Consider the following 23,454-nt stretch of genomic DNA (forward strand, 5'->3'; position numbering starts at 1 on the left):
GAGGAGGAAAACAAGGGAAAAAACATTCTGAGTGAAACAGTGGATGTATCATTTTTGGGCTTCATGCTGTGGCCACAGACATGTGATCTGATGGTGAATTTGGGGTGACCCAATGCCAAAATCCTGAGAATTCCTCTGGATCCATGCTTTGTAACCACGTTTTTGCACCATTGCAGCCCCAGGCAACAGTGGGTGCGTGATTTTTTTGGTGCAGGCTGTAGCCATGGACATGCTATGTGATCTGATGGTGAATTTGGGGTGACCCAATGCAAAGATCCTGAGAATCCCTGTGGATCCATGCTTTGTAACCACGTTTTTGCACCATTGCAGGCCCAGGCAACAGTGGGTGCATGATTTTGGGGGGGGCAGGCTGTAGCCATGGACATGCTATGTGATCTGATGGTGAATTTGGGGTGACCCAATGCAAGGATCCTGAAAATCCCTGTGGATCCATGCTTTTAAACCACATTTTTGCACCATTGCAGCCCCAGGCAACAGTGGGTGCGTGATTTTTTTGGTGCAGGCTGTAGCCATGGACATGCTATGTGATCTGATGGTGAATTTGGGGTGACCCAATGCAAAGATCCTGAGGATCCATGTGGATCCATGCTTTTTAACCACGTTTTTGCACCATTGCAGCCCCAGGCAACAGTGGGTGCGTGATTTTGGGGGGGCAGGCTGTAGCCATGGACATGCTATGTGATCTGATGGTGAATTTGGGGTGACCCAATGCAAAGATCCTGAGGATCCATGTGGATCTATGCTTTGTAACCACATTTTAAGTGGGGAGCGAAGGAAAAACAAAGAAGGGACATTAGAGGGGTGTGCAGAGAAGCAGCTGGCTAAGAATGCAGGAGAGGGATTTAACCGGTTGGAGGAAAGAAAGGCAAAAGTTTTCCCCCACCCAAGCCAGCCAGCCAGCCATCTCTCTCTCTCTCTCTCTCTCTCTCTCTCTCTCTCTCCCTTCCCCCCCTCTCTCTCCCTTCCCCCTCTCTCTCTCCCTCCCCCTCCCCCCTCTCTCCCTCCCTTCCCCCCTCTCTCTCCCTCTCCCCCAGCAGCACCGGAGCTTGCCTGGAGGAGAGGGGCTTTCCCTGCTCTTTGTTCCGTTTCAGCAAACACAGCAACGAAACACAGGAGGGTGGGCAGTAAGACCCTGAGGCAGAATGCAGGAAAGCAGCCGCTTCCTCTTTTCAGTTTTCCCTTCTCTGTGAAGCGCCGCGATTTGATTTTTGCCTGATTTTTCGGCTCCAGGGACCACACATTCGCTCTATAACACGCACAGACATTTCCCCTTCCTTTTTAGGAGAAAAAATCTGCGTGTTATAGAGGGAAAAATACGGTAGTTGGATGTTTTGAAGCATATTCTCATGAACTCTTTGCAGTATAAAGAGTCTCAGAGTTCATCTGTCAGAAACTTGCTTGTGAAAGAGGAGAGTAGGGCATGCAGAAGCAGCCATTCCTCAGTGGCAAGCAAAGTCTCTCTGTCTGTCTCTCTTTGATGCTTTTGGGAGTTCCGCCATTGACTCAAATATCACAGAGAACTTTACAGTCTGCTTGAATTTAATGTGATATATTTTAAAAAATATGCTCGTTTCACTTATATTTTCTAGGATGACAGCCCACGTGACAGTCTAACTGCTCCTGAACCAGCCCCCGTAACGCTGAATATTGACCTCCTTATGGTGGAGAGGAAAGATGATGGTTCATTTTGCATCAGAGGTCTGCCTGCCTGCCTTTATTTTACCAAATTATTATTCTTAGTGTTTTTACCCACCTTGGAAATATTTGTATTGAAAGTGGAATAAAACTCATAAGAAAATAGAAATAAATACTATAGTCTAATATCGTCATGGGGAAAAATCATGTGTTGCGCAATCTAGTCCAAGCCTCTACCATTTTTGATGTTGGCATCTGTCTGTCTTGAGAGACAATGGAGCGCACCTCCAGGGGTGAAGTTAGCAACACTGAAGTGACCTCCCTGGGGCACAAGCCTCGGCAGTGTGTTTGGAGGTCCTGGGCTGCCCAGACACGAAGACCCCCATCTCAGCTTCGCTGATGGTGGTCCAAAGGAAAGCAGAGCAGTATGTTGGCACCAACTTGGTTGCTAGAGTTGCTGGAAGGAGGCGTAAAAGGTGCCATCCAATCAACTTGGGGACTCCACTCTGGATTTGTGTAGGGTTTACTCCTTAGCCCTTTATTCTCCTGAAGGTATCCCGCAAGGCAGCGAAGGTTTAGATCAGAGTTTTCTTTCTCCTGGATGTGCCACCTTCCCAGGTTGACAAGGCCCATCTGCCCCTCCCATTTGGGCTATATAAGGGGGGCGGGAATGCAGGTAGTTCAATAAAACATTTAAACTATGGAGAATGCTAAAATACTAAACTGTAAGTTCAACTGTTAATTTTGAAGAACATCTGATTTTTCCAATTCATGGAATGAGGCAAGGATGATATTTATTCATAACAAAAATAAACAACATTTTTTATCATATAGATTGATATCATTGATGAATCATGACTAAGTTTTTACACTAATAGATTGAACCATATAGGTCAAAATCAGTCAAGCTTTATTAGTGGGTGAACAATCTTCAACAGTACAAGGAGGGTATTGAATTTTTAAAATTATTATCCTGTTGTTGCTGCTTGCCTGATCACCATAAATATCAAATGCAGAATTTACTAGCTTTTGTAATTTTGGACACTGAAATAGCATTAAATCAAACAGAAAGAAACTTTTAAATTAAGATTTTTGAAAATGCAACATAGGTGTAGTTTTCACTATAGGTGATATTAGCAGCCTCATTTAAATTTATAAAGAATTTAAGATGAAGATGCAAAAAATGAGCTTGAAACTAACATATGAAAGGATAACTAGTTAAGCTTCCAAATATATCTCCGATGTCTGTTTGTAATGAGGGCCACAGATAATTTGGAAACTTATTCCTAGCCCCTATCTGGCTCAGAACTCGTAAGAAGTTGCTGATACTTAAGTGTCAAAGGATTAATTTAAATTCTGATATTTGATTTGGGAGTATGACATGTGATGGCATAAATCTGTATTTAGCAAACTAACAGGAAGAAGTAAATGGTAAATCAAAGATGTGAACACTGACTCAGTTCACTATCAATAATATTATGTGTTGGATGCAGTGAGATACTAAGGCAAAGGTAGTATTGAGTAGTAAGAGTTATAATTTACTTCATAAACAATAGAACTCCCTCCAATCAAGATATTTTGGAAAATAAAAAATGAATGCCCCAAAAGACTGATGGGGTAAAGTGGTTAGCTACATCTATTAACACTACTGTAATATCATAACAACCACTAGACCAGTCTAGCTTATCCTTTTAAGGGTATCTTGTGGCTACACACCTCCCATTAGAACCATAAAGTCTAGTATTATAATGGCATCTCAGTTTAAGATGTTTGCTGAGATATAGTTATGTGAAGGTGTGATTGTACAGGTATGCACTTTTTGAAGGATTAGTTATTTACGAAAGCTCATGCTATACAGCTTTGTTTCATAGTACTTGATACTTTTTAGCTGTAGATCATTAACTATTTAATATTTTTTTATATTGACACTGTACAATTCAAGTTACTGAGATAAATTGCTGTTGAGGTACAATCATTGGATACTATCAAGTGATTTCAATGTTTCTACTCAGTATGACACACACACACACACACACACACATATATATATATATATATATATATATATATATATATATATATATTTTCTGCCTTTTTCCTGATTCAAGGCAGCTTACAGATAAGAATGAGAACTGCTAAAACACAGAGAAAACAATGATTAAATAACAATTAAACACTGATCGACTTAAAATTATATACATATATAAAATCTATTGAAACCATACCAATGATTACAATAAAAACCAGCATGGCGCCATCCTTTTAATTAAGAGCAGCCAGTTCCCAAATGCCTGTTGGGGGAAAAAAACCCTCTTCACTAGCCAGCGGAAGAACGAGGGAGCCAGTCTAACTTTTCCGGGGGGGGGGGGAGTTTCAAATTCTGAGAGCAGCCACGGAGAAGGCTCCCTCCTGTGTTCCTACCAAATGTCCCTCAGCAGGGGAAGGACGTCAAAACGGGCTGGAATGCAAGTCTTTCAGATAGCTTGGACTTAAGCTGTGTAGGACTTTATAGGTCATAACCAGCGCTTTGATTTGTGCCCAGAAATAGACTGGTAGTAGTGGAGCTGTTACTGTTGGGTATCACCCATTTTAATTATTATTTATTTTTAACAGATAACCGAACACCTAGCAGTGATGTTCCAAACACTAAGACAAGTAATGATACAAGAGAACAAACTGCTGAAGTTGATGCGCACAAAAAACAGAATTGTCTGTCTCAATCTACACAAACATCTCCAGAAATTAGCAGGTCTCTTAAACCTTTTAGGAATTTATCTGATTCGATCAAGGAGCAGGTAACCATAAAACTACAGAACATTTCATTGTGCAGGTCTCTTGTCAAAAATTGTATGTTTTAGCATGATTTTTTCCTTCTGTTCAAGGCCATACCTTTTCAAACTATTCCCCCATCAAAATGAACTTTACAAAGCATTTTGAAAGAGGGACATGAAGTAATTCTAGATAACTAATACCTTTGGTTCAAACTCATGAAAATTTGTTCTTGTTTTTTGTTAAGAACGCATTATTTGGGGGGGAAATTGTTAAGAGGAGTCTAAACTTGTTAAAAGGAGGAGTCCCACCTTAGATCAAATCTATGCTGCCAGGTGCCATAAGAAAGCAGCAGAGATAACGCAGGATAGTACGCACCCCGGAAATGATCACTTTCAGCTTCTCCCTTCTGGAAGAAGGTATAGGGTTATAAAGGCCAGGACTAGCCACCTGAGAAAGTTTCTACGCAAATGCAATTCTGGTTCTAAACGCAGCATAAGGGGTCTCTATAGTATAGTGTATTTTAAAATGGGGTTTCAGAGTTTTTAGGGGTTTTTAAATGTTTTATGTAGTTTTTCAATTTCATTGTTCTGCATGGGACAATGACAATAAAGATATCGTATCGTATCGTATAGTATATAACACTACTAAATTCTTAATTTCTACTTTATTATTCCAGCTGATTGAAGAAAATGAATGTCTTAAACAAGAACTAGCCAAAGCTAAGACAGCTCTTGCTGAAGCTCACTTGGAAAAAGACACCCTGCTTCATCAAATGAAAATGATGAATACTGAAAATAAATGACAGAAGACTCTATAATGTTGCACTGGAACAAAAAGGGATACATTTTAGACTGTTTTTGGAACCTGAGCTCTGAACAAAATTTCTGCAGAATAATCAGTTTTGTCAACATCTTCAAAGAATTAGGATGTGCTTCTCTTTAGCCTGAATTTAAGATGCAGTGATGCAGGGAAAATCAATTTCTATTATATGTTACTAATTTGTTTAATAGGTGGTGGCATGAATAAAATGTACCATGTGTCATTGTTAGGCTATCTTCATTTGTGAAGATAAAGTTCTGTTATTGGTAGAAGAAAAGTACTATTCAAGGGAGATTAAATTTGCACTATTAACTGTAGGTGGGCACAACATGGTCCATCGTAGCTAACTAATACTGAAGTAATCATCCAGAGACTGGGCCTAACACCAACAGAACTTGCCTGGGACTGCGCGCCCCTTTTATGCCTACATTATCAGCTGTGTTAATGTGTTGAAACCACTCTTGGAAAGGTGTGACCCAAGAAAATGAGGAAACACTCCAACTGTGCTGGAACCATGCTAATGTTTGGTTTCTTTTTATCCAGTATTTGTGACCATTGTACAGTGAAGAATATTGGAGTGGTGCTTGGTCAGCTGATCTGTTACTAATTAATGATTAGACCAGGGCTTCAGAGATGATCACTGGTCATTTGTAGGAACATTCCTTACTTTCACCTTTTAACATACTGGGTTTTTTTTGTAAAAATGTAATCTAACTGTATATTAATGCACTTGGGAGGGGGGAAATCAAACAACTGCCCTCTTGGACTTGTGAAATTCCATTAAAAATGTAAAACTGCATTATAAACTATGGGCTACTTGTAAAAATTTAAATTCTAGTTTTCAGCTGAAAACTGCTGCAAATATATAAATAAAAAGCACAGACTTGTGCAGGAGGTTCTAAGTTTTTAAAATAATGAAGACTACACCCAATAGGAAAATTCACTTTGGATAGACCTTTCTGAATCATTTTGTTGAAAACGTCGTCTGATATTTGTTTCGTCTGAATAATACAATGTTTTACGGAATTGGGAAATACCTTGTTTTTAAAAGTGCAAACCAGAGTCCTAATATCTACAGTTCTGTGGTTGGAGTTTTATGTGTGTGGGAAAGTGAAGAACTGGCTTGGGTGGAAGTGTCTTTAATTAATTGTTTCTCCTGACAGCAAAAATGGGAGCGTGTATATATACTTTCCATTTTGGTGGTCCAGCTTCCAGCTTCCTCTCATAAGGTCAGCTGCAGCGATGATATTGTGGTTGAAATGAGATAACACTTTCCCAAAAAAGATCTTGTCATTTTTAATAATTTCTTATCTCTAACTACAAGTGTCATATGTAGTATACTCTGGGATTGCATTTGTACTCAGTACACCACATCATCTCAGTCATCTGGTCAATTCTGAAGAACCCCAGCTCTCTTCTTGTGTCATTCCCAGTAGATGATTCTGCATTAAGTAGCAAAAGTCTTTAAACAGATGATCTTACAGTTTGTATTATTACATTTCATCCAGTTCCTGTAACTCCAGACAGTGAGATCATTTGGTCCATCCATGTTATCTATTTAATTTGTACAAAAAATATTTTTATATTGACATCATCAGTGCATTATCTAAGTTCCAGTTAAACAAATTGATTTAGTTGAGGAGTTTCACTGCCTCCTAAATATGAAGCCTTGCTTTCTGGAAATACTTTGATGCCCTTCGAATTAGGCTTTAGCCATATGCTTTACTAAACATTTTTTTTATAAAAAAGACTCCCAAGGAACATTCATTGTTGCTTCAATTACAGCAAGCTGAAGGACTTCGAGGGAGCACCAGCTCCATCTAGTGAGAACTCTGTGAACCTTCCTCTTGGGTTTGGAAATTGGAAATGCATTTTTAGTTTAGTTTCAAGGGTAAACTGTTATAGTTAGTCTTTATGAGGGTTTTACGAATGTAAAACCTACATTGACCAGAATGTCAGCCTTATTACAAATTCTTTTTTATGTGAATAAGTGATCTGATATTAACATAAATAGCACAGGAGGCTCAAATGCAATTTAAATCTCACATATAAAAACAGTCCTTGGCTTTTGACCTATACAAAAACCATTCTGCTTCTCCCCTCACCCCAAATGAAATGTGAGATCAGCAGAGCCATTTTTGCAAGCAACTGTTAATGCTTTTATTCCAGAATATAGAATACAGCCACTAGTCTTTCAGTTTATTTTGAAATGTAAAAACTGATTTCAATATCATTTGGAAAATGGCATGCATGTATTGTCTTTGTTAAAGATGGGAAGAGAGGCACCTTTGGTGAAAACTCCAAACCTAAACATAGTAACACTTTTTGAAAACCAGCTCCTCCTATTTAGTCAACCCAATCCTCAAAACACCTTCCCCCTTCCTTCTAAATCAACTTATCAGGCATGACAGAAGGAACAGCAGCATTGCAGCCAGGATTACAGAGGGAAGGACAAAAATCAGATTTCAGCCCTGCCCCCTCGTTTCAGCAATAGCAGTAACCCATGAAAACAGAACTCCCAAAGGTCATCTTGATCATGCTTGCAATGTGCCCGAGAGGAAGGAAAGGGAGATCAAAGGAAATGGAGGGTGCAAGAAGGTAAGGTAAGAATTGTGGGTCTTGTGTTGCATATGGTTTATTAGAGGTGAGCTTTACTAGTTCCCCAAAGGTCATATCACAGCCCAGCATGGTTCACTGGCAGCTTAACCTTTGTGGCTAGTATTTTACAATAGTCTTAATCGCTCATAGAATGTTGGAAAGGTTATGGTCATATAAAGTACCCATTATAGTACCTGCAAAAAACCCCAACTGATTTTATCTGAGCCACCTCGTTGGAAACACAAAACAAGCAAACAGAAAAATGTTGCTATCTTTGTGGACAGACAAGCCCTACAGGTGTACAAGAAGAAGCTAAAAGTAGAGGAAGAGTCAGAGCATTGGTAGGTACTAATAACAGATTCAGCATCAAGAGTACGGTAATAGGCAGAAAGCAGGCTGCAAGGGAAGAATAGATAGCAAGGTCCAAAGAATGCTCTGCTAGACCATGGACAGCTCCAGGATAGCAGATGACACACTTTGCATTTTAAAGAAACAAACATGATACATGAAGTAGTGTTCATAATGTCACTTAAGCACTTAAGTCACACTTGTCTTTTCAGCTTGTTCACTCACTACTTCTCCTGGATGAAAAAACCTTGGAGATAAAATAGAAACAAAACCTTACCTAAGAAGAGTTAATAGCAAAGTCAGTGACAGATTTAATACAAGGTGCCACTGCTGTTGTTCTGTGAACTTGGAAACCAAAGAGTGTATTTAGAATGACCCTAAGGAATTCCTGATTCCAACTGATTGACAGAAATTGTAAACCTGTTGCCCAAATTATGTACAAGTTGTATTCTGGTTAACCTTTGGTTGAAGGAGATCAATCATACAGTCATCTAGGAAGCTGTTCCCTAATAGTCTCTGAGGTGGGGAAAAGGAACTGGTATAATGAACCTAAAGACTCAGCTATACAGCTGCAAATATAAGGTTTTAAGCGTGTTTTAAGTGCATTATAGACACTAGACTGGATGTCGATAGTACACTTATGTCAAATTCAATGTATTTTTCAAAATGTTTGTTTAAAAAGCATTTTCACAGTGTTTTTTATATGTATCGAGATTCTACCTAAGAGGGGCTATGGACAGAGGAAAACACACATCCTCAAGCAGGTTCTGAAACCTTGCTATTTGAAAAAACTTTCTTGGTCAGAAACTGCATGTAACCCATTTTTAGCATACCCTCACTGGGGGCCAGGGATTTAAAGTTAGAGGTGTAATGGTAGAATACACAGAAGTCATTCAAAGTTTCCCCAGCGAGTTGTAAAGCTTTTACACAAAATCTTTACAGAAAAATCTACTGGTTTATACCCAACTGTACAGAAATCGTTCAAGGCACTATATTAAGACTGATAGTTTTCTATTCAATCTAAAGTTAGATCAAAATTCTGTTGAACCCTTATCAGTAATGTCTGATAAGTTTATCACCACAAATATAGAGAACTAAGTTGAATGTTTCCAAATACTTTTCACTGAAAACTCTAAAAGTAGCGGTAACCTATAGAATGAAGAGAGCTGCTTCAATTCTTATTCTAGTTTTCAAATACATTTAAGCCTATTTGACATCAGAGGTTTTGCCAGTCATTACAGTGTTGAGATTTCTTGAGATGAAGCATGAGAAAAGCTTTTTGCTGATGAAAAGGGAGGAACTTAAAGGGGCTCTTCATAAATTGCATATTACTGTTGTGGGATCATACATCAGTGGCTGAGTCACTACATTTTAAGTGCCAATCAGGAAGCAACATGGAAGGATTAAGGTACTTATATAACTCTCATGATTTTCTATGCCAGGAACTGCCAGCTGCTGCATGTTCAGCTGTTCTGAGAGGGAAGGAGGAGGTGCAATGAACCATGTTGTTTACAGTGGAAGAGTTTAAAAGGGTCATAGGCAAGAGTTGCCTTGACTTGTGGGACTTCTAGTATGTCATTCTGCTGAGAAACAGAAACAGAGCTTTCATATTTGAAACTTATTAATCTTTTTCTGGAATAGGTACGTTAGGGAAGTCATGGGGGTATAGATTTTGTTCTACTGTACGTGTATCTTTCATTTTACAAAAAGCAAGTGAATAGAACTTGAAAATAATCTCAGAAGATGTTACATATTTTATGATTTGCCCTCTGAAACCTTAATATGCTCATTCTGCAATACTGTTTGGTAAATATGTAATTTAATTGGAGCTGATCCAGCATATTATGTAGACCATATTTCCAAGACAGCCTTGCTGTGCAAGGATAATTTCAAGGTTTTGACATGAGAGTGGCAGCTCCTGAAAACTCAGATTTGAGGAGGCACATACTAATACTGGCATTGTGGGGTGTGTGTGTGTGTGTGTGTGTGTGTGTGTGTGTGTATAATCTGAGCAGATTCTAATAAAAACATGATGTTCCATTTCTGAGCAAAATAGATCAAAACAGAAGAAACCACTCATACATCCAGGTCCTAAGCATTTTTTTTAGACTCAGTACAAGCTTGAAGCAGAGTCCCCATTCCCCACACATAGTACTATCCCATCTCATACATGCAATGCATGAGTCATGAAAGAAAATGTTCTAATTTCATTCTAAATTTACTTTTTCTACATTTTTAAAATTACGTGGAACTTTTCTGTCATCAGAGCTCAAGCATGGTATCTGCCCCATCTCTGGGTCCTGGTACAATGCATCCTTCTCAGCCATCCACCTAGGTTGAGCATTGGAAACATCTAGCTACAAAAGCAACATATAGTAGAACGTTGGAATTCTATTCACTCACAACTCAGTTTATACCCTCTCCAGTATGTCATCTACTTCTGTAGAATGGGGGTACATTACTATTCACTTGCTTTCTGAACATCAGGCACAGCAGAAGAGACTCCAGATACTAGATAACCATCATATCCGCTCTCAGAAAGAAAAGGAGCTGCTGCTAGCCTATATCAACTTAAGCTTAGCAGCTACAGCTATCTTTTTGAGTAAGTCATTTGTCATTTGCTTCAACAGCAACACCTTGTTTTACTATGGTATAATCAGTTATTGCTTTGGAAAACATTTTTAAGACAGAAAAGGAGAAAAAGACATCTGCTAAACAGAACAGGTTGATGTGGGATAGCAATACTTTTCGTTTGAGAAACCCTATGGTATGCCATTCGTTGATGTTCCTCATCCCTACTTTCTGTTCAGGTGCCGTTAGATGGTAATCCTGATTCCTTTTTAGGATTTAAAACTAGCAGAGGGCAACCCTCACCAATGCTGAACTAAACCTGAAAAAAATGCAACAAATAGGGAAGAGTACAATATTAAAGGCTGAGCTGAAAGTTCTATATAGAATGCTTTATCTTGAGGTTTGTCAGGGCAGGGACAAAAGGCATATAAAAAACAAGGCTATTTGGGGAGAAATGAATATTTTCAAAGTGTTTTGTTGGGGGCTTACCATTGGTGGAATCTGAGACAGACCTTTTTTTAAAAAAAAAAAAATCCTGCTAGAAACAGTCGCATTGTAACTGAAGCTACATTACGCTGAATCAGACTACAGATCTCCCTTAATCAGTATTGTCTACTAGGGCTGTGCAACTGCTTCATCAGAATCCTGAGGTGACAGTGTTCAGACCCAAGTGGGGCCTGCTTAAAGTGATCCAAAATAAATACCCCCCCACCAAAGCTCTTTGGAGATTGTTTTTTGTTTTTTTAAAGTCAGCCCATCTCTAAAATGATAGAAAAAAATATGAACAACATAATGTAAGTGCCAGGATGGGGGAGAGGAAGGAAGGAAAGGAACTGGATCTTGATCATTGGGAGTTAGAATCTCACCCAACACACTCCAATCACAGTGCTTGGAGGGATGGATATAGCGTACTGGTAAGGTAATGGCTCGCCTCTCCAAAAGGGTGTGGAAGAATATGATGCTAATAACCAATACCAAGATGATGGTCTACCTACCAAGCTTGCATGATGGGCACGCTGCTTTAAGGTAGTGATACGTAGGCAACTTAAAAAATCTAGGAATGTTTTAGATGTTATTAACTAGGAAGGCTAAACCTTTACAGATTAAAACAAAAGAAAGATTAGGGGAAATTAAGAAGAATGTTATAATAAATTTGATTTTAAAAGTTGTGTTAAATATTTAAAGATGTGCTAAAATCTGACCCCATTGCAATAGCCTGCGATATACATAATGCAAGTTCCACTCTCCAGCATAATGACTCTACAGAGTGAAGCAAGAGATATAATTCAATTCAGAGAATTAATTAAAAATATTAAGTTTCTTCCCTTTGAGGAGCCAATAAAAATGAAACGGAAGTACATAAGCCACCATACTACACAGATGTAGATAATTATTTATATTATTACTGGTTGAGGAGAAACCACCTGCAGCAGAATAGCTATTTTTTTTATTAAAATAACTCCTCCTCTAATACTCACCAGGTTGGTGGACTTGGCTGTAGTAGTGGAAGTGCCCTGCGAACTTGCACCTCTTAAAAAGGACTGGGGAGGGGAACCAGGCAACCCGTATTTTAGAAATCTCTGGATTCCATAATATTCCCACCGTGGATTCAAAGGTGCCATTTTCGTAACAGCCCTACCCAGTGGGTTTAGAGAGGCAAATCTGCTTTGATGAGCGGGTGAGGTGTGCGGTGTGAGGACACCCTTTGAAAAAGTGTGGGCGCACCGACAGCAAACGGGAATACCGTGATTGCTGCTGCTGGAATGCTCTCTATGGGTCGCCTCCGCTCTGGAGAACCCCAAGTTCCCCCATATATATCTCCCCTCCCTTTCCCAGCTCCCCTTCTCCCAATGGGCAATCCTGGCCTGCCTCGTCACTCCCGTCGCAATGTGGGGGGGGGGGGGCGGAGAGGAAGCGGGCGGCCCAGATTCCTCCTTCGAAATGTTGTTTTCCTACTTCTACTTCCCCACCCTGACGGGACTACACCGCGGTCTCACCCCACCACCTCACCCTCCCAGCTCCTCCCTTTTCCACTCCCTCCCTCCCTCCCTCCCTAACGCTATTCCTGCGTGAGGGTGGGTGAGCGCGCGCCACAGCCACGGCGCGCGTGCGCGCGCAGCTCCTCGTCTCTCCCCCCCCCCCACCCTTTTCGGGCAGCCGTTATGGATCGAGTCGCGCGCGCGTATGTATATGTGTGCGCGCGCGACACCGCAGTGGAGCGCGAGACGAGCTCCTGTTACAGTTGCTGCCGCTATTTGGGCGGGCTGGACAGCTGAGGGAGGGCAGCAGCAGAATCCCTCAACGCAGCGGGAACCGGAGCAAGGGCACGCGACCGGGAGCCAGATAGGGGAGGGGGGGGGGAGACCCACATAGTCTGCCAGCCATTCAGAAGCGGAGAACTCTTGTCTCCTCAGCAACGGGCCTGGGTGGCCAAGACTGCGTCTCCCCTTATTTCGCGCCCTGCTGGTCGTTAAGATCTCCCTCACTCTTCACCCGCTTCAGCCTGGCACGAGAGCTCTGAGCACTCTCTCTCTCTCTCTCTCTCTCTCTCTCTCCCCGCTTCACCAAACTAGAATTTGGTCAGAGGGTGGGGGGAAGAGTCTTTCTTCCTCTGCGCCCCCCTCCTCCCTCTATTTTTCTTCCACACTCCACCCAGAAATGATCTGCTGAAAATAGGAGGAGGTGATTTTCCCCCTCCCAACCACTGCTCCTGCTGCTCCTTTTTCTGCTGAGTTCTCGTGAAGCCTTCAGGAACATCCCTAAATCGCTCAGTCTGACAGGCGAGCAGGGAAATTATTTTTTTGTGGAGAGGGTCCATTTTTGGGTGGGGAGGCGGGGATAACTTACACGGCGTTTTGGGGGTGGTCTCGTGTGAAGGTTCTCTGATGATTCCCGACCATGGGGAAGGACCAGGAACTGCTGGAAGCTGCTCGCACTGGGAATGTGGCTTTGGTGGAAAAACTCTTGGCTGGCAGGAAAGGAGGGCTCCTGGGCAGTGGATCTGGACCTATTCCTTTATCCAACTTGCTGAGGTAGGGATATGGTTTCCCAGCAGGTACTGGGGATAGAAACCTCCTCCTCCTCCTCCCCTTCATCATCATCATCACCACAACCACCGCCACCCTCATTCTTGCTGTATTATAGTAACTATAAAATATGTCTTTCTTCTGAGTATGTACAGCTGAGGGAGAGGTGTGTGTCCTATATGAGTTTAAAAGCAACTGGCCATGATGTTATTGACATACAGTAGTAACATTTGCATTTATTTCCTTCAGTGAATCGGTAGGAACTTGCATTGGCTTCATTACTTGTACTGGGGCAGAACTTTGGAATATATTGGACAACTTGATGTGTACATGCACATTATTTCTCTCAGGTTTTCTTTTTTCATCTGGATAATAAAAAAATTAGTTCATTTGGTAATTAAAGGCATACTTGCATATTTGTAACTATATATCAAATAGCCTTCCTCCATTGCTTTATGCTTACTGCCCTCATTTGCAACAGAAATTAGCCATGTGTCTCATTAATAGGACTATACTGTTAAGAAATTTGAACTTCCTGGTGAGAGGTCAGCTACAAGCAATAGGTGCAAAATGTATGCAGTCAGTGATTAACATTTTCAGAACTATATGAGACTAGGTTATTAGGCATTTCCAGGTGGAAGGGGCCAACTTCTAATCCTGAAAGAGCTTATACAATGTGTGGGATAGCATTTAATGTAAAGCATGAATGGTACAGTATCAGTACAGTATCTGCAGGTGAGAAGAACATATATTTTTTTACAGGTATTTGACTTTAGTGAAATAAAAGAAGGTCTGCAGCACACAGTTCTCTGTTACGGCAGACACAAGTGCAGCAAGGGAAAATGAATTGGCATGCTATTGACCTAAAACTTGAACTAATCATTAAATGTGTTCCACTGCAAGAACAGAAGCAGGCCTGAAGTAATGAAAATTGTTTCAGTGACAAGCAAAAAAAGGTCATGTAGTTTCCAGGATTCTCCATAGTAACACGTTTAATATTTTGTCAGGCTTCCACATTATCTTTTTGCAAATGTAGTTGTTTTAAAGGTTATTAATTTTCACCCACTTATTTCTTATTTTTATATTTTGCAATGGTTCAATAAGAACAACATTTTTGTTAGTGTATTGGTTGGCATAGTGAATATATAGTATTGTTTTTAGTAGTATAATTATATAACTTGGCTCAAAAAGGAAATGTCAGTTAATTTGATGAATTTTAATGTAAGCATCATTAATTAAACATGATTTAAAAAACAACAACAACAACCCTACACATACCAGAAATTCACTTTGATGCAATTAACATCCACCTCTACTGTAATCAGTCTGTACAGTTCTTAAATGTTTACTTTCTTTGGATTCCTTTTAATAGAGCAGTGTATTCCTATATACATCTCTTTGAGAGAATCTGATGGCTCATTTTTAAAAATAGGGAATAGATTGAAGAGATGCATTTGTAATGTGGCTTGAAGACTACAATGGTGGGTATTATAGAAAACTGTTGATTACTAAAAGTAGAAAGTTACATTAAGTGCCATCTGGCACTATTTTTAATAGAAAGCATATTAGTTTTGTAACGCATTACAGTTGCATATTGGTGCACTTTCCTTCTCACTTAGCCCTGCTTTTGGAACCTTTTTAAAACAAGACAATGCATATATGACAAGTGTCATTCAGGTTACTCAACAAAGCTAAATTTAAGGCCCTATCTTCAACAAGTACAAAATGTAGATATTTATCAGTAAGGCTGGAAAAATATTTCTTATTTTTAAAAGTCAGTTAACATCCAGGGTTGTAGTCTACTAAGTTATAGAACAGGCTCACTGAAATCAATTTGTCCATTGATTTCATTAGGTCTACCCCAACTTAATTTGATGCAGCACTAAACATTTGCGTGGCAGTGTAGAAAACAGATAAAGGCACCACCATCACATCAAGTACCTCTTGAGCTTCTTTTGATAACTTTGTTGATAACATAATAAATGATCAGATACATAAATATACATCCTATTGCCCTGATACTGCATTAAATTGCTGTTGGATTTAATGGTTTCTTATGTTCCTAGACTTAACAGTATCACTGACATCATAGTCACTTATCTTGTCTGTTTTTCAAGATCAAATGCTGGTGGAAATTGTGAATCCACTCACAGATGTAGTTTTCTCTGTACAATTCCAGTATTAATTAAAACTTCACTTGTGAAAACTGATGGACTCTCAAACTGGAATGCTTACTACAGTGAGATGAACAAAGTTTGCAGCTGTGTGTTTGGATATTGGCATATACAAGTGGGAATGTTGTGGTATCATGACCCATTAGGAGAAGGGTCATTCACAGTAACCCTGAACTTGTGTGGTCCTGTACATATAAAGCTTGGAAGTGAAACAGGCCATTCAGAAATAAGCCAGCAGCTTTTGCATTCTAAGGTGGAATCTAGGTATACAAAATTAGTTTAGTTTGTATCTTAATAATTGTCAAATATACCTACAAGCTTGTTGGGGCAGAGGTGGATTTAAGGGAGAGTGATTGGTTTGCCTGCACTGAGCCCTGAGCTGAGAAGGCGCTGCAGCAATAACTTAGACCATCCAAGTATCTCTATTTTCCAGGGATGTCCCTGATTTAGAGAAGCCATCCCAGTTTCTGATTTGATCCCAAAATGTCCTGCTTTTCCTTAGGACGTCCCTATTTTCATTGGTTAAATGTTAGAGGGTATGGAGTTATTCGACTCGTGAGCTGTCTGAAAGCAATCCTGTATAGGGAAGTTTTGCTTAATGTTTAGTGTTTTATTATGTTTTTATATATATTGGAAGCTGCCCAGCGGTGGCTGAGGCAACCCAGTAAGATGTGTGGAATGAGATGTCCCTATTTTCATCGGAGAAATGTTGGAGGGTATGGAATAGAAGGCAAGAGGCCAGGTTGAAATTACCAGGGCCTTGCAATCTAGAAGGGGTCCCAGGGCCTGACTATCTTGCATTTGTTTTATGTAATTTCTAATAAATATTTCATATTCAGTGCACACACAATTCTAAATAACCAGCTTACAAATTTGTGCTGTAAACATTTGCGACTCTATATGAACATTTGCTTCTGTGGTTTGACAGTATGACAGTGCAGTCTCATCTTATTACACGAAGTCACATTTGTATGTTTTTTTAAGTGAACACTGCAAATACAACAAAGTTGTTGTGTGATACACATTGTGTTGTGTTACACATACAAGTAACATTTAAAGTACTGTACTGTATAGTTAGTTGAGCAATTATTATATGAGTGCTTATTGATATTAGTCATTAGGATCTTAACATTCTCAATAGGTACACATATTATATTTATTATTAAACTAAAAATGAGATCACACATTTATTTTAAATCCCATGTAAATATTTTTAGCTGGCTTGCCCTTGCTGGAGGGCACAATTTTTTTTCCCCAGTGGGGCTCGAACCTGCTTTCAGTGGCCCTGGGAAGAGAAAGGTATATAAAAAAGAGAGAGGGAGAGAGAGAGTGGCAGAAAGAGGAGGTCTCACCTTGTGATACTTTTAATCCCTATCATTGCAGTACTGAATTTTCAAATATGAAAAAGGGATATAGCTATAGCTAGGTTAGCTGTACACCTTTAAACTCTACAAGTTTGGATTAATGGGAAACCTGTGTTGTTGTTGTTGCCCACACCTCCCAGTTGGAGAAGTCTTGATGTTTGCTCTACACTTCTTTGAGAGTTCAAGAATACAGCAAACCACTGATGTTTTAAAGCAGACTGTGGAAGTGGAGCAATGAACTGTCAAGTGAGTCATCAGCCCAGCCTGTGTATCTGACTTTCTATTTGGTCATCAGGTTGCAATTATAGCATTAGTTAGAAAGTCGTTTTATTAGCTAGGGAAGTGTAGTGTTAGGGAGGGAAGTGATACATAAAATCATTATATCTTTTTAAATGTAAGTGGGATTTCTTAGTGGTTTCTGTATTCTGTTTCAACCACTATCAGTGATGATTCAGAATCATAGGGGACTATTCCTCCGTCCTTGCTGGATTGTTTTCAAAACATCATGCTCTTGATCAGTTTAAATACTTCCAACGAAATGGCCTTCCTTTTCTTTTGTGGGCATATTCGGAACAAGGCCATCTCCAGGTTTTGGAGGGTTTTTTGACAACATATCCTCACTGGGTCCAATTGCTTGCTGAACTCCCCACAATTTGCTCATGACAGCAAATTTGTGTCCAGCCTGGAGGTGCCAGGTGCCTCAGATTGACTGCAGTAATATACAGTGTGAAGATGCTACAACTCCAGTTTCTCACCTTCTCCTCATTCTGTGCTAGGTTGTAAAAGCTACACAAGCTTAACAGAGAGGCTTGCCAATGATGTGTCTTTCAAACCATGGAGAGTTTGTTTCTTTTTCTTTCTTTTTTTAAAAAGAGCTCTGCAGAGATGGAGGAGAAGAAAATCAATTTCTTGTATCGCTGCTGAATTATGAAGTCCATTCCTTTCCTGGGAAGAATGAGCTCAAGATTCATGTCATTTATGAGCAACCCAATGCCCTGGGGATAGCTAGGACTGACTCTGATTCTTCATGTGAGGAAATGATCTGTGCTGATGAGGAATTTTGAAGCTAGCAAGAATCTAGCTAATTCAGTAAGAAGGCAACATGTTTCTGATTCAAGAAGACTTCAGGGGAGAGCAGCGGTATCCCATTTGCAGAAGGAAGCTAATCAATAGGAAAGGACAGAAGAGAAATTATTATCTTTCATCTGCAAATGAGATACCATTGCTCTCCACTGAAGTCCTCTTGAATCAAGAGACATGCTTCCTTCTTACTGAATTGTTTGCTTGATTCATCCATTCATTTGCTACTGAAGGGGCAAAGATCAAACCATCCATATATTCTCCACCCATTGGGCAGAGGTTGTGGGTATGTCTAAAGTGCAATGAGCTCCTGGCTCTCTGGGAACAAGCTTGTTCCCTTGAGGAAAAGGTGGTAGACCTGGAAAAGGGAAGAGAAAGAAATAGTGGTACTGTAGATGCAGCTTTCAGGGGCGTTGTAGCTGTTTCCTACTGCCACAATGACAGCTGATATGCTGTCAGGGAAAATGAGGGTCTCAAATAAGGAAAGTGAGGAAGAGGGAAACATTTCCTTAGAAGGGAAATGAGGGGGACATATATCCTCTTCTGCTGAGAATACTTCTCCAGTGGGTGGAAGGATTGTGGTAGTAGGCGATTTGATCCTTAGATATATAGTTGGGTGTGCAGTGGACTTACAGACCGCAGGGTGAATTGACTGCCTGGTGCTAAGGTTGAGGATGTTACCTGCCACCTAGATAGCCTGGTAGATGAGGAGAAGACAGTGGTTGTGGTGCTTGTGGGCACCAACATCATCAGGAAATGCAGTCACGAGGTCCTGGAAGTCAAATTTAGGTTGTTAGGTAGGATGCTGAAAGCCAGGGCCTCCAAATGCTACTGGTCCCATGGAGGGTCAGCCAGCTAGGCACAGCTTTGTGGTCTCAATGCTTGGGTGAGACAATGGCTTTGGGAGGAGGAATTGGTTAAGTTGCAGGAAGCAAAGAGTAGGAAGGAGTAGAAAGGGGTTTCCCCCAAGGACAGGTATTGGAACTTTTACTTTTTAAATTGTTCATAATCAATCTTGAATTAGGAGTAACTTGATGATGATGCTAAATTGTTTAATGTGGGGGGGGGGGAGAGATTGTGAAGAGCTCCAAAAGGACCTCTTCAATCTGAGTGAATGGGTTGTAAAATGGCAAATGTAATTCACTGTAAAAAGTGTAAACTAAGTGATGAATGGGACGCAGGTGGCGCTGTGGGTTAAACCACAGAGCCTAGGGCTTGCTGATCAGAAGGTTGGCGGTTCGAATCCCCACAACAGGGTGAGCTCCCGTTGCTCAGTCCCTGCTCCTGCCAACCTAGCAGTTCAAAAGCACGTCAAAGTGCAAATAGATAAATAGGTACCGCTCCGGCGGGAAGGTAAACAGCGTTTCCATGCGCTGCTCTGGTTCGCCAGAAGCGGCTTAGTCATGCTGGCCACATGACCCGGAAGCTGTATGCCAGCTCCTTCGGCCAATAAAGCGAGATGAGCACCGCAACCCCAGAGTCGGCCACAACAGAGACCAGCCTTGTACATACACCTGATTAGATACTAGCCTACAAGTCCCCATAAGTTACTAGCCTATAAAGGCTGAATGAGATAGATGAATTTCTATAGTAGGCAAAGTGGAGGAAGCTCTCTCCTCTTCCATGTGCAACTGTGTGTGTATTGTACAGACTGGCACACTGTCTCTTGGATATCTTATATATTTGATTAAAGGATATCTGGCCCAGATATCTGGCCCAGTCAGCAATATAAAAAGTTTGATTAATAAATTGCACATAATTTCAACATTTGTATTATAAGCTGTGAAAGCTGCCCTCAGACACGTTGCTATTACAGTCATGGTCATTGCAGCCAAGATCTATGAAGACACTTACATGTAGTAATTAAAGGCATAATAGCAATTAGACTTTGCATTACACCTTGGAGTGATGTATGCAGTAATTATAAGCAGTTTGTAGTGTTGTTTATTCAGATGGATGCTGATTATTTCTGTGTAAATAAGATAATTTAACAATGAGTTTTTCTGAAGATACTAGTAGTTTGTTTTAATATGAAATATGAACTTAACGTCAGATATACACTGGTAGCAAACAATTCTTGGCTGTTATGCCTATATATGTTGTTTTAAGAGCAGCTTAACTTTAGGCCAAAATGAATTTGAAGAAAATTTTGAACATAAGCTCATGGTAAAACAGATTCTGATTGTTTCCATGTGGTGATTACAGTAGTGTTTTATTCGAGGGTTACGCAAAAACACATATACTTGAATCAGCCCCTTGGAACTGCCAGATTCATGAGTCTACATACACAGGAAGGGCATTAGCATCTAGCTAGTGGTTATCTATAACCTCTGGGCCCAGGTCTCTTAATAAGAAGGCTCTTTTTGGCCTACTCTTGAAGGGTCAAGAGAGCCTAAGTAGTTGGACAGACCTCTGTCCCTAAATGTCCTCAAGCTGCAATAACTGGATCTCAAAAAAATCAACCTGACAGTGCTCTACACCAGGCATAGGCAAACTCGGCCCTCTAGATTTTTGGGACTACAACTCCCATCATCCCTAGCTAACAGGACCAGTGGTCAGGGATGATGGGAGTTGTAGTCCCAAAACATCTGGAGGGCCGAGTTTGCCTATGCCTGCGCTACACACTTCTCCAAAATCTACATTAATGTGTTGTCAGTGTCAGCACAGATGTGACAGCTGTGTGGGATTGTCTTTCCTCATACAAACTGACCCAGACCCGGCAATCATCATCTGTGGCTGTTCTTCATGTGCCTCCTCTATGAGAGGTCCCCAAAGAGGGCAACACAAGAATGGTCCTTTTCTGTGGTAGCTCCCTGTTTGTAGAATGCTCACCCCATGGTGGCTCACCTGGCGCCTTCATTACATATATTTAGGTGTCAGGTGAAAACTTTTATCTATAACAAGGCCTTAGGTTGATTAACTTTCTAAGGCCTTTAAAATGTGTTTGTGTGAGGGGAGTTATTGTTTAGTTTTTGTGTTCTCATTTTGTATTTTTATGTTGTGAATCACACTGTGATCTTTGGGTGAAGGGTGATATACAAATTTAATTTTTTTAAAAAATGAAATAAAACATGAGCCAGTTTCATAGGGCCCCATCCCTTGGTTTAAAAATCTCTTTTAACTTTGGGGTTAAGGCAAGAGTGTTTTCTTATTCTATTTATGTTTGTCTTGCTTTAATGGTGTTACGTTTTATTTTCTATTTTCTATTGTCTTTATATTCATTTATTGTAAGCCACTCAGATAACTTTATGTTTTGCGGCAACATATAAATATTGTAAGTAAATAAAATTAGTTGATGCTAAGGGCCATGGTCCTATCAAATTTGCACTTTCCTACACAAAATCTGGAAATTACATAACTGGATTTTAAAATTATTAACCACTTGCAGCGTACTGAGATCCAACCCATGTAATGGCTACAGAGAAAGGAACAGAGAGTGAGAGCAGCCTTCCTGCCGTTAAATAAGGAGTTGGCTCTGTGTCACATGCAGCAGGTAGTGTCCTGCTGCTGAGACTGCTTGGCTGAATAGAATCTCTCTTGATTACTGCAAGTCCGCTCACCCCTTTTGGTGCGGCGGCATTGCAGGACAGCCGAGGTTCCACAGGAGCCCCAACGATGGAGCCATGGCTTCAGTGGGTATTTCCTGGAAGGCACCAGAGGCACAAACCCCTGTCACCTATCAGGAGCCAGATCCTAGCCTGCACCCTGCTTTGGAGAATGGGGATGCAGGCTGGGATCTGGAATGTGCCAGGGGGCGGAGCTGATGGAGCAGGTAGGCTTCTCTCAGGTCCACCCCCTGGCCATTTAAGCAGCCTGCACCTGGGGCACTACCTGTTTGTTCTTTCATCTGGTTTCCTTGTCTACCCACCCTTGGTTTAGGCTGATAGTCAAGGACCTTGCTGTGGCTATGGTGGTTGCTGTTCTTTATGGGGCAGGGTAGGAATTTGTCCACTGGGCATATTGGCTCTGACTTGGTGGTTTTGCTTACCTCATAGCAATCATCACAACTGAGGTGGGGCATTGGGGCAATCTGTTGTTTTGGATGGAGGGGAGGTTGTAGTATCTGCCTGCCCTTCCAGACACTCGGGTTTCCTGTTAAAGGGATCTGGGGGGAGTGGTCATGTCCACATGCCCAGGCAGGACCAGGACCAAAGGCACTCCCCCAGACTGCAGTCCCTGCAGGGGTCACCCTGTTTAATGTAAGTCTTAGGAACCCCTGCCTGGATTGACCTATGTGTCATTTCTGGTGGGCAGGCTGGAAGTATTTTGATTGCCCCATGCCCAAGACAAACCTCTTTCATCTGTATTCAATAAAACTGTGGTCTGTTTTCATCCAAATAAGTCTTACTGATCTCTTATTTATCTGGGTTGGGGATTGGCACAGCGCCTTGGCCTGCAAATGGGCCTATCAGGCAACTAATGGGTATTTGGGATCCAAGCAAAAAATATTAATATTTCTTGCCAACTGAGAATCTTGCTCCCCTTGTAAATTACACCTTTCATTAATGGGAAGAGTAGTTTTGAGGCAGAGAAAGTTGGAGAGCTAAGAGTTTGGATCTGTGAGTTTAAACTAGATTGGAAGTTATTTGGAGAACTGTAGGGGTCCACACATGTTTGTAGTTGGATTAATTGATTGTATGAACTACTCACATTTGCTTTTTTAGTTTTCTGAGTGTGTGGTCTTCAATACATTAATTATTTCATTTATTTGCATTCTTATAAGGCTATATAAGATGGCTGAATGTGGCAGGTTGATTTCTTTAGAATATAAATAATCCAATCCTTTAAAAATATACACACAAATATACAGATTCAGTGTAAGAGTTGCTATAGCAACTAGCTGGTATTTTGATTGGGACATACTGATTGCTGTACAGGTTTCATTATAGAACAAAGAATATGCAAGCATTACAACCCTCAAATTCTGGGTTGAATTAAGATCCTCTCCTCCATATCCTAAATTTCCAAAATGGCAGCTTTGCATAGCCGGGGAAAAACCTTTCAGAACATCTGACCATGGAAAGTCATGAAAGGTAACCAGGGCTT

At 40.7% G+C, this 23,454-nt stretch overlaps 2 protein-coding genes and 1 long non-coding RNA gene across 8 annotated transcripts in view; 2 read left to right on the forward strand and 1 right to left on the reverse strand.

Moving 5' to 3' along the window:
• The window catches only part of BLTP3B (bridge-like lipid transfer protein family member 3B), a 47,076-nt gene extending 29,861 nt beyond the window's left edge, over window positions 1-17,215 (forward strand). Inside the window, exons 19-21 of one of the 2 annotated variants that reach the window (XM_081878191.1) lie at window positions 1,611-1,719; window positions 4,270-4,451; window positions 5,105-6,136. In XM_081878191.1, the coding sequence (XP_081734317.1) occupies window positions 1,611-1,719; window positions 4,270-4,451; window positions 5,105-5,230 (417 nt within the window). In that variant the 3' untranslated portion in view covers window positions 5,231-6,136. Of the gene's footprint in view, window positions 1-1,610; window positions 1,720-4,269; window positions 4,452-5,104; window positions 6,137-17,201 lie in introns of those variants that run through there. The other variant, XM_081878193.1, reaches the window with a different exon arrangement.
• LOC309351009 lies at window positions 6,519-12,896 on the reverse strand. Its single transcript, XR_014160637.1, has 2 exons — window positions 12,243-12,896; window positions 6,519-11,083 (listed from the first exon to the last, which is right to left on the reverse strand). It is a non-coding gene; the product is annotated as an uncharacterized lncRNA (long non-coding RNA).
• Window positions 12,942-23,454, forward strand: part of ANKS1B (ankyrin repeat and sterile alpha motif domain containing 1B) — a 332,378-nt gene continuing 321,865 nt past the window's right edge. For 3 of the 5 annotated variants that reach the window (XM_081878197.1, XM_081878206.1, XM_081878207.1), the window contains exon 1: window positions 12,943-13,796. In XM_081878197.1, the coding sequence (XP_081734323.1) occupies window positions 13,663-13,796 (134 nt within the window). In that variant the 5' untranslated portion in view covers window positions 12,943-13,662. Of the gene's footprint in view, window positions 13,797-23,454 lie in introns of all 5 variants that reach the window. The other 2 variants (XM_081878201.1, XM_081878205.1) reach the window with 2 other exon arrangements.

Source organism: Podarcis erhardii, assembly GCF_964252035.2.
Source record: "Podarcis erhardii genome assembly, chromosome: 10".
Lineage (NCBI taxonomy): Eukaryota > Metazoa > Chordata > Lepidosauria > Squamata > Lacertidae > Podarcis > Podarcis erhardii.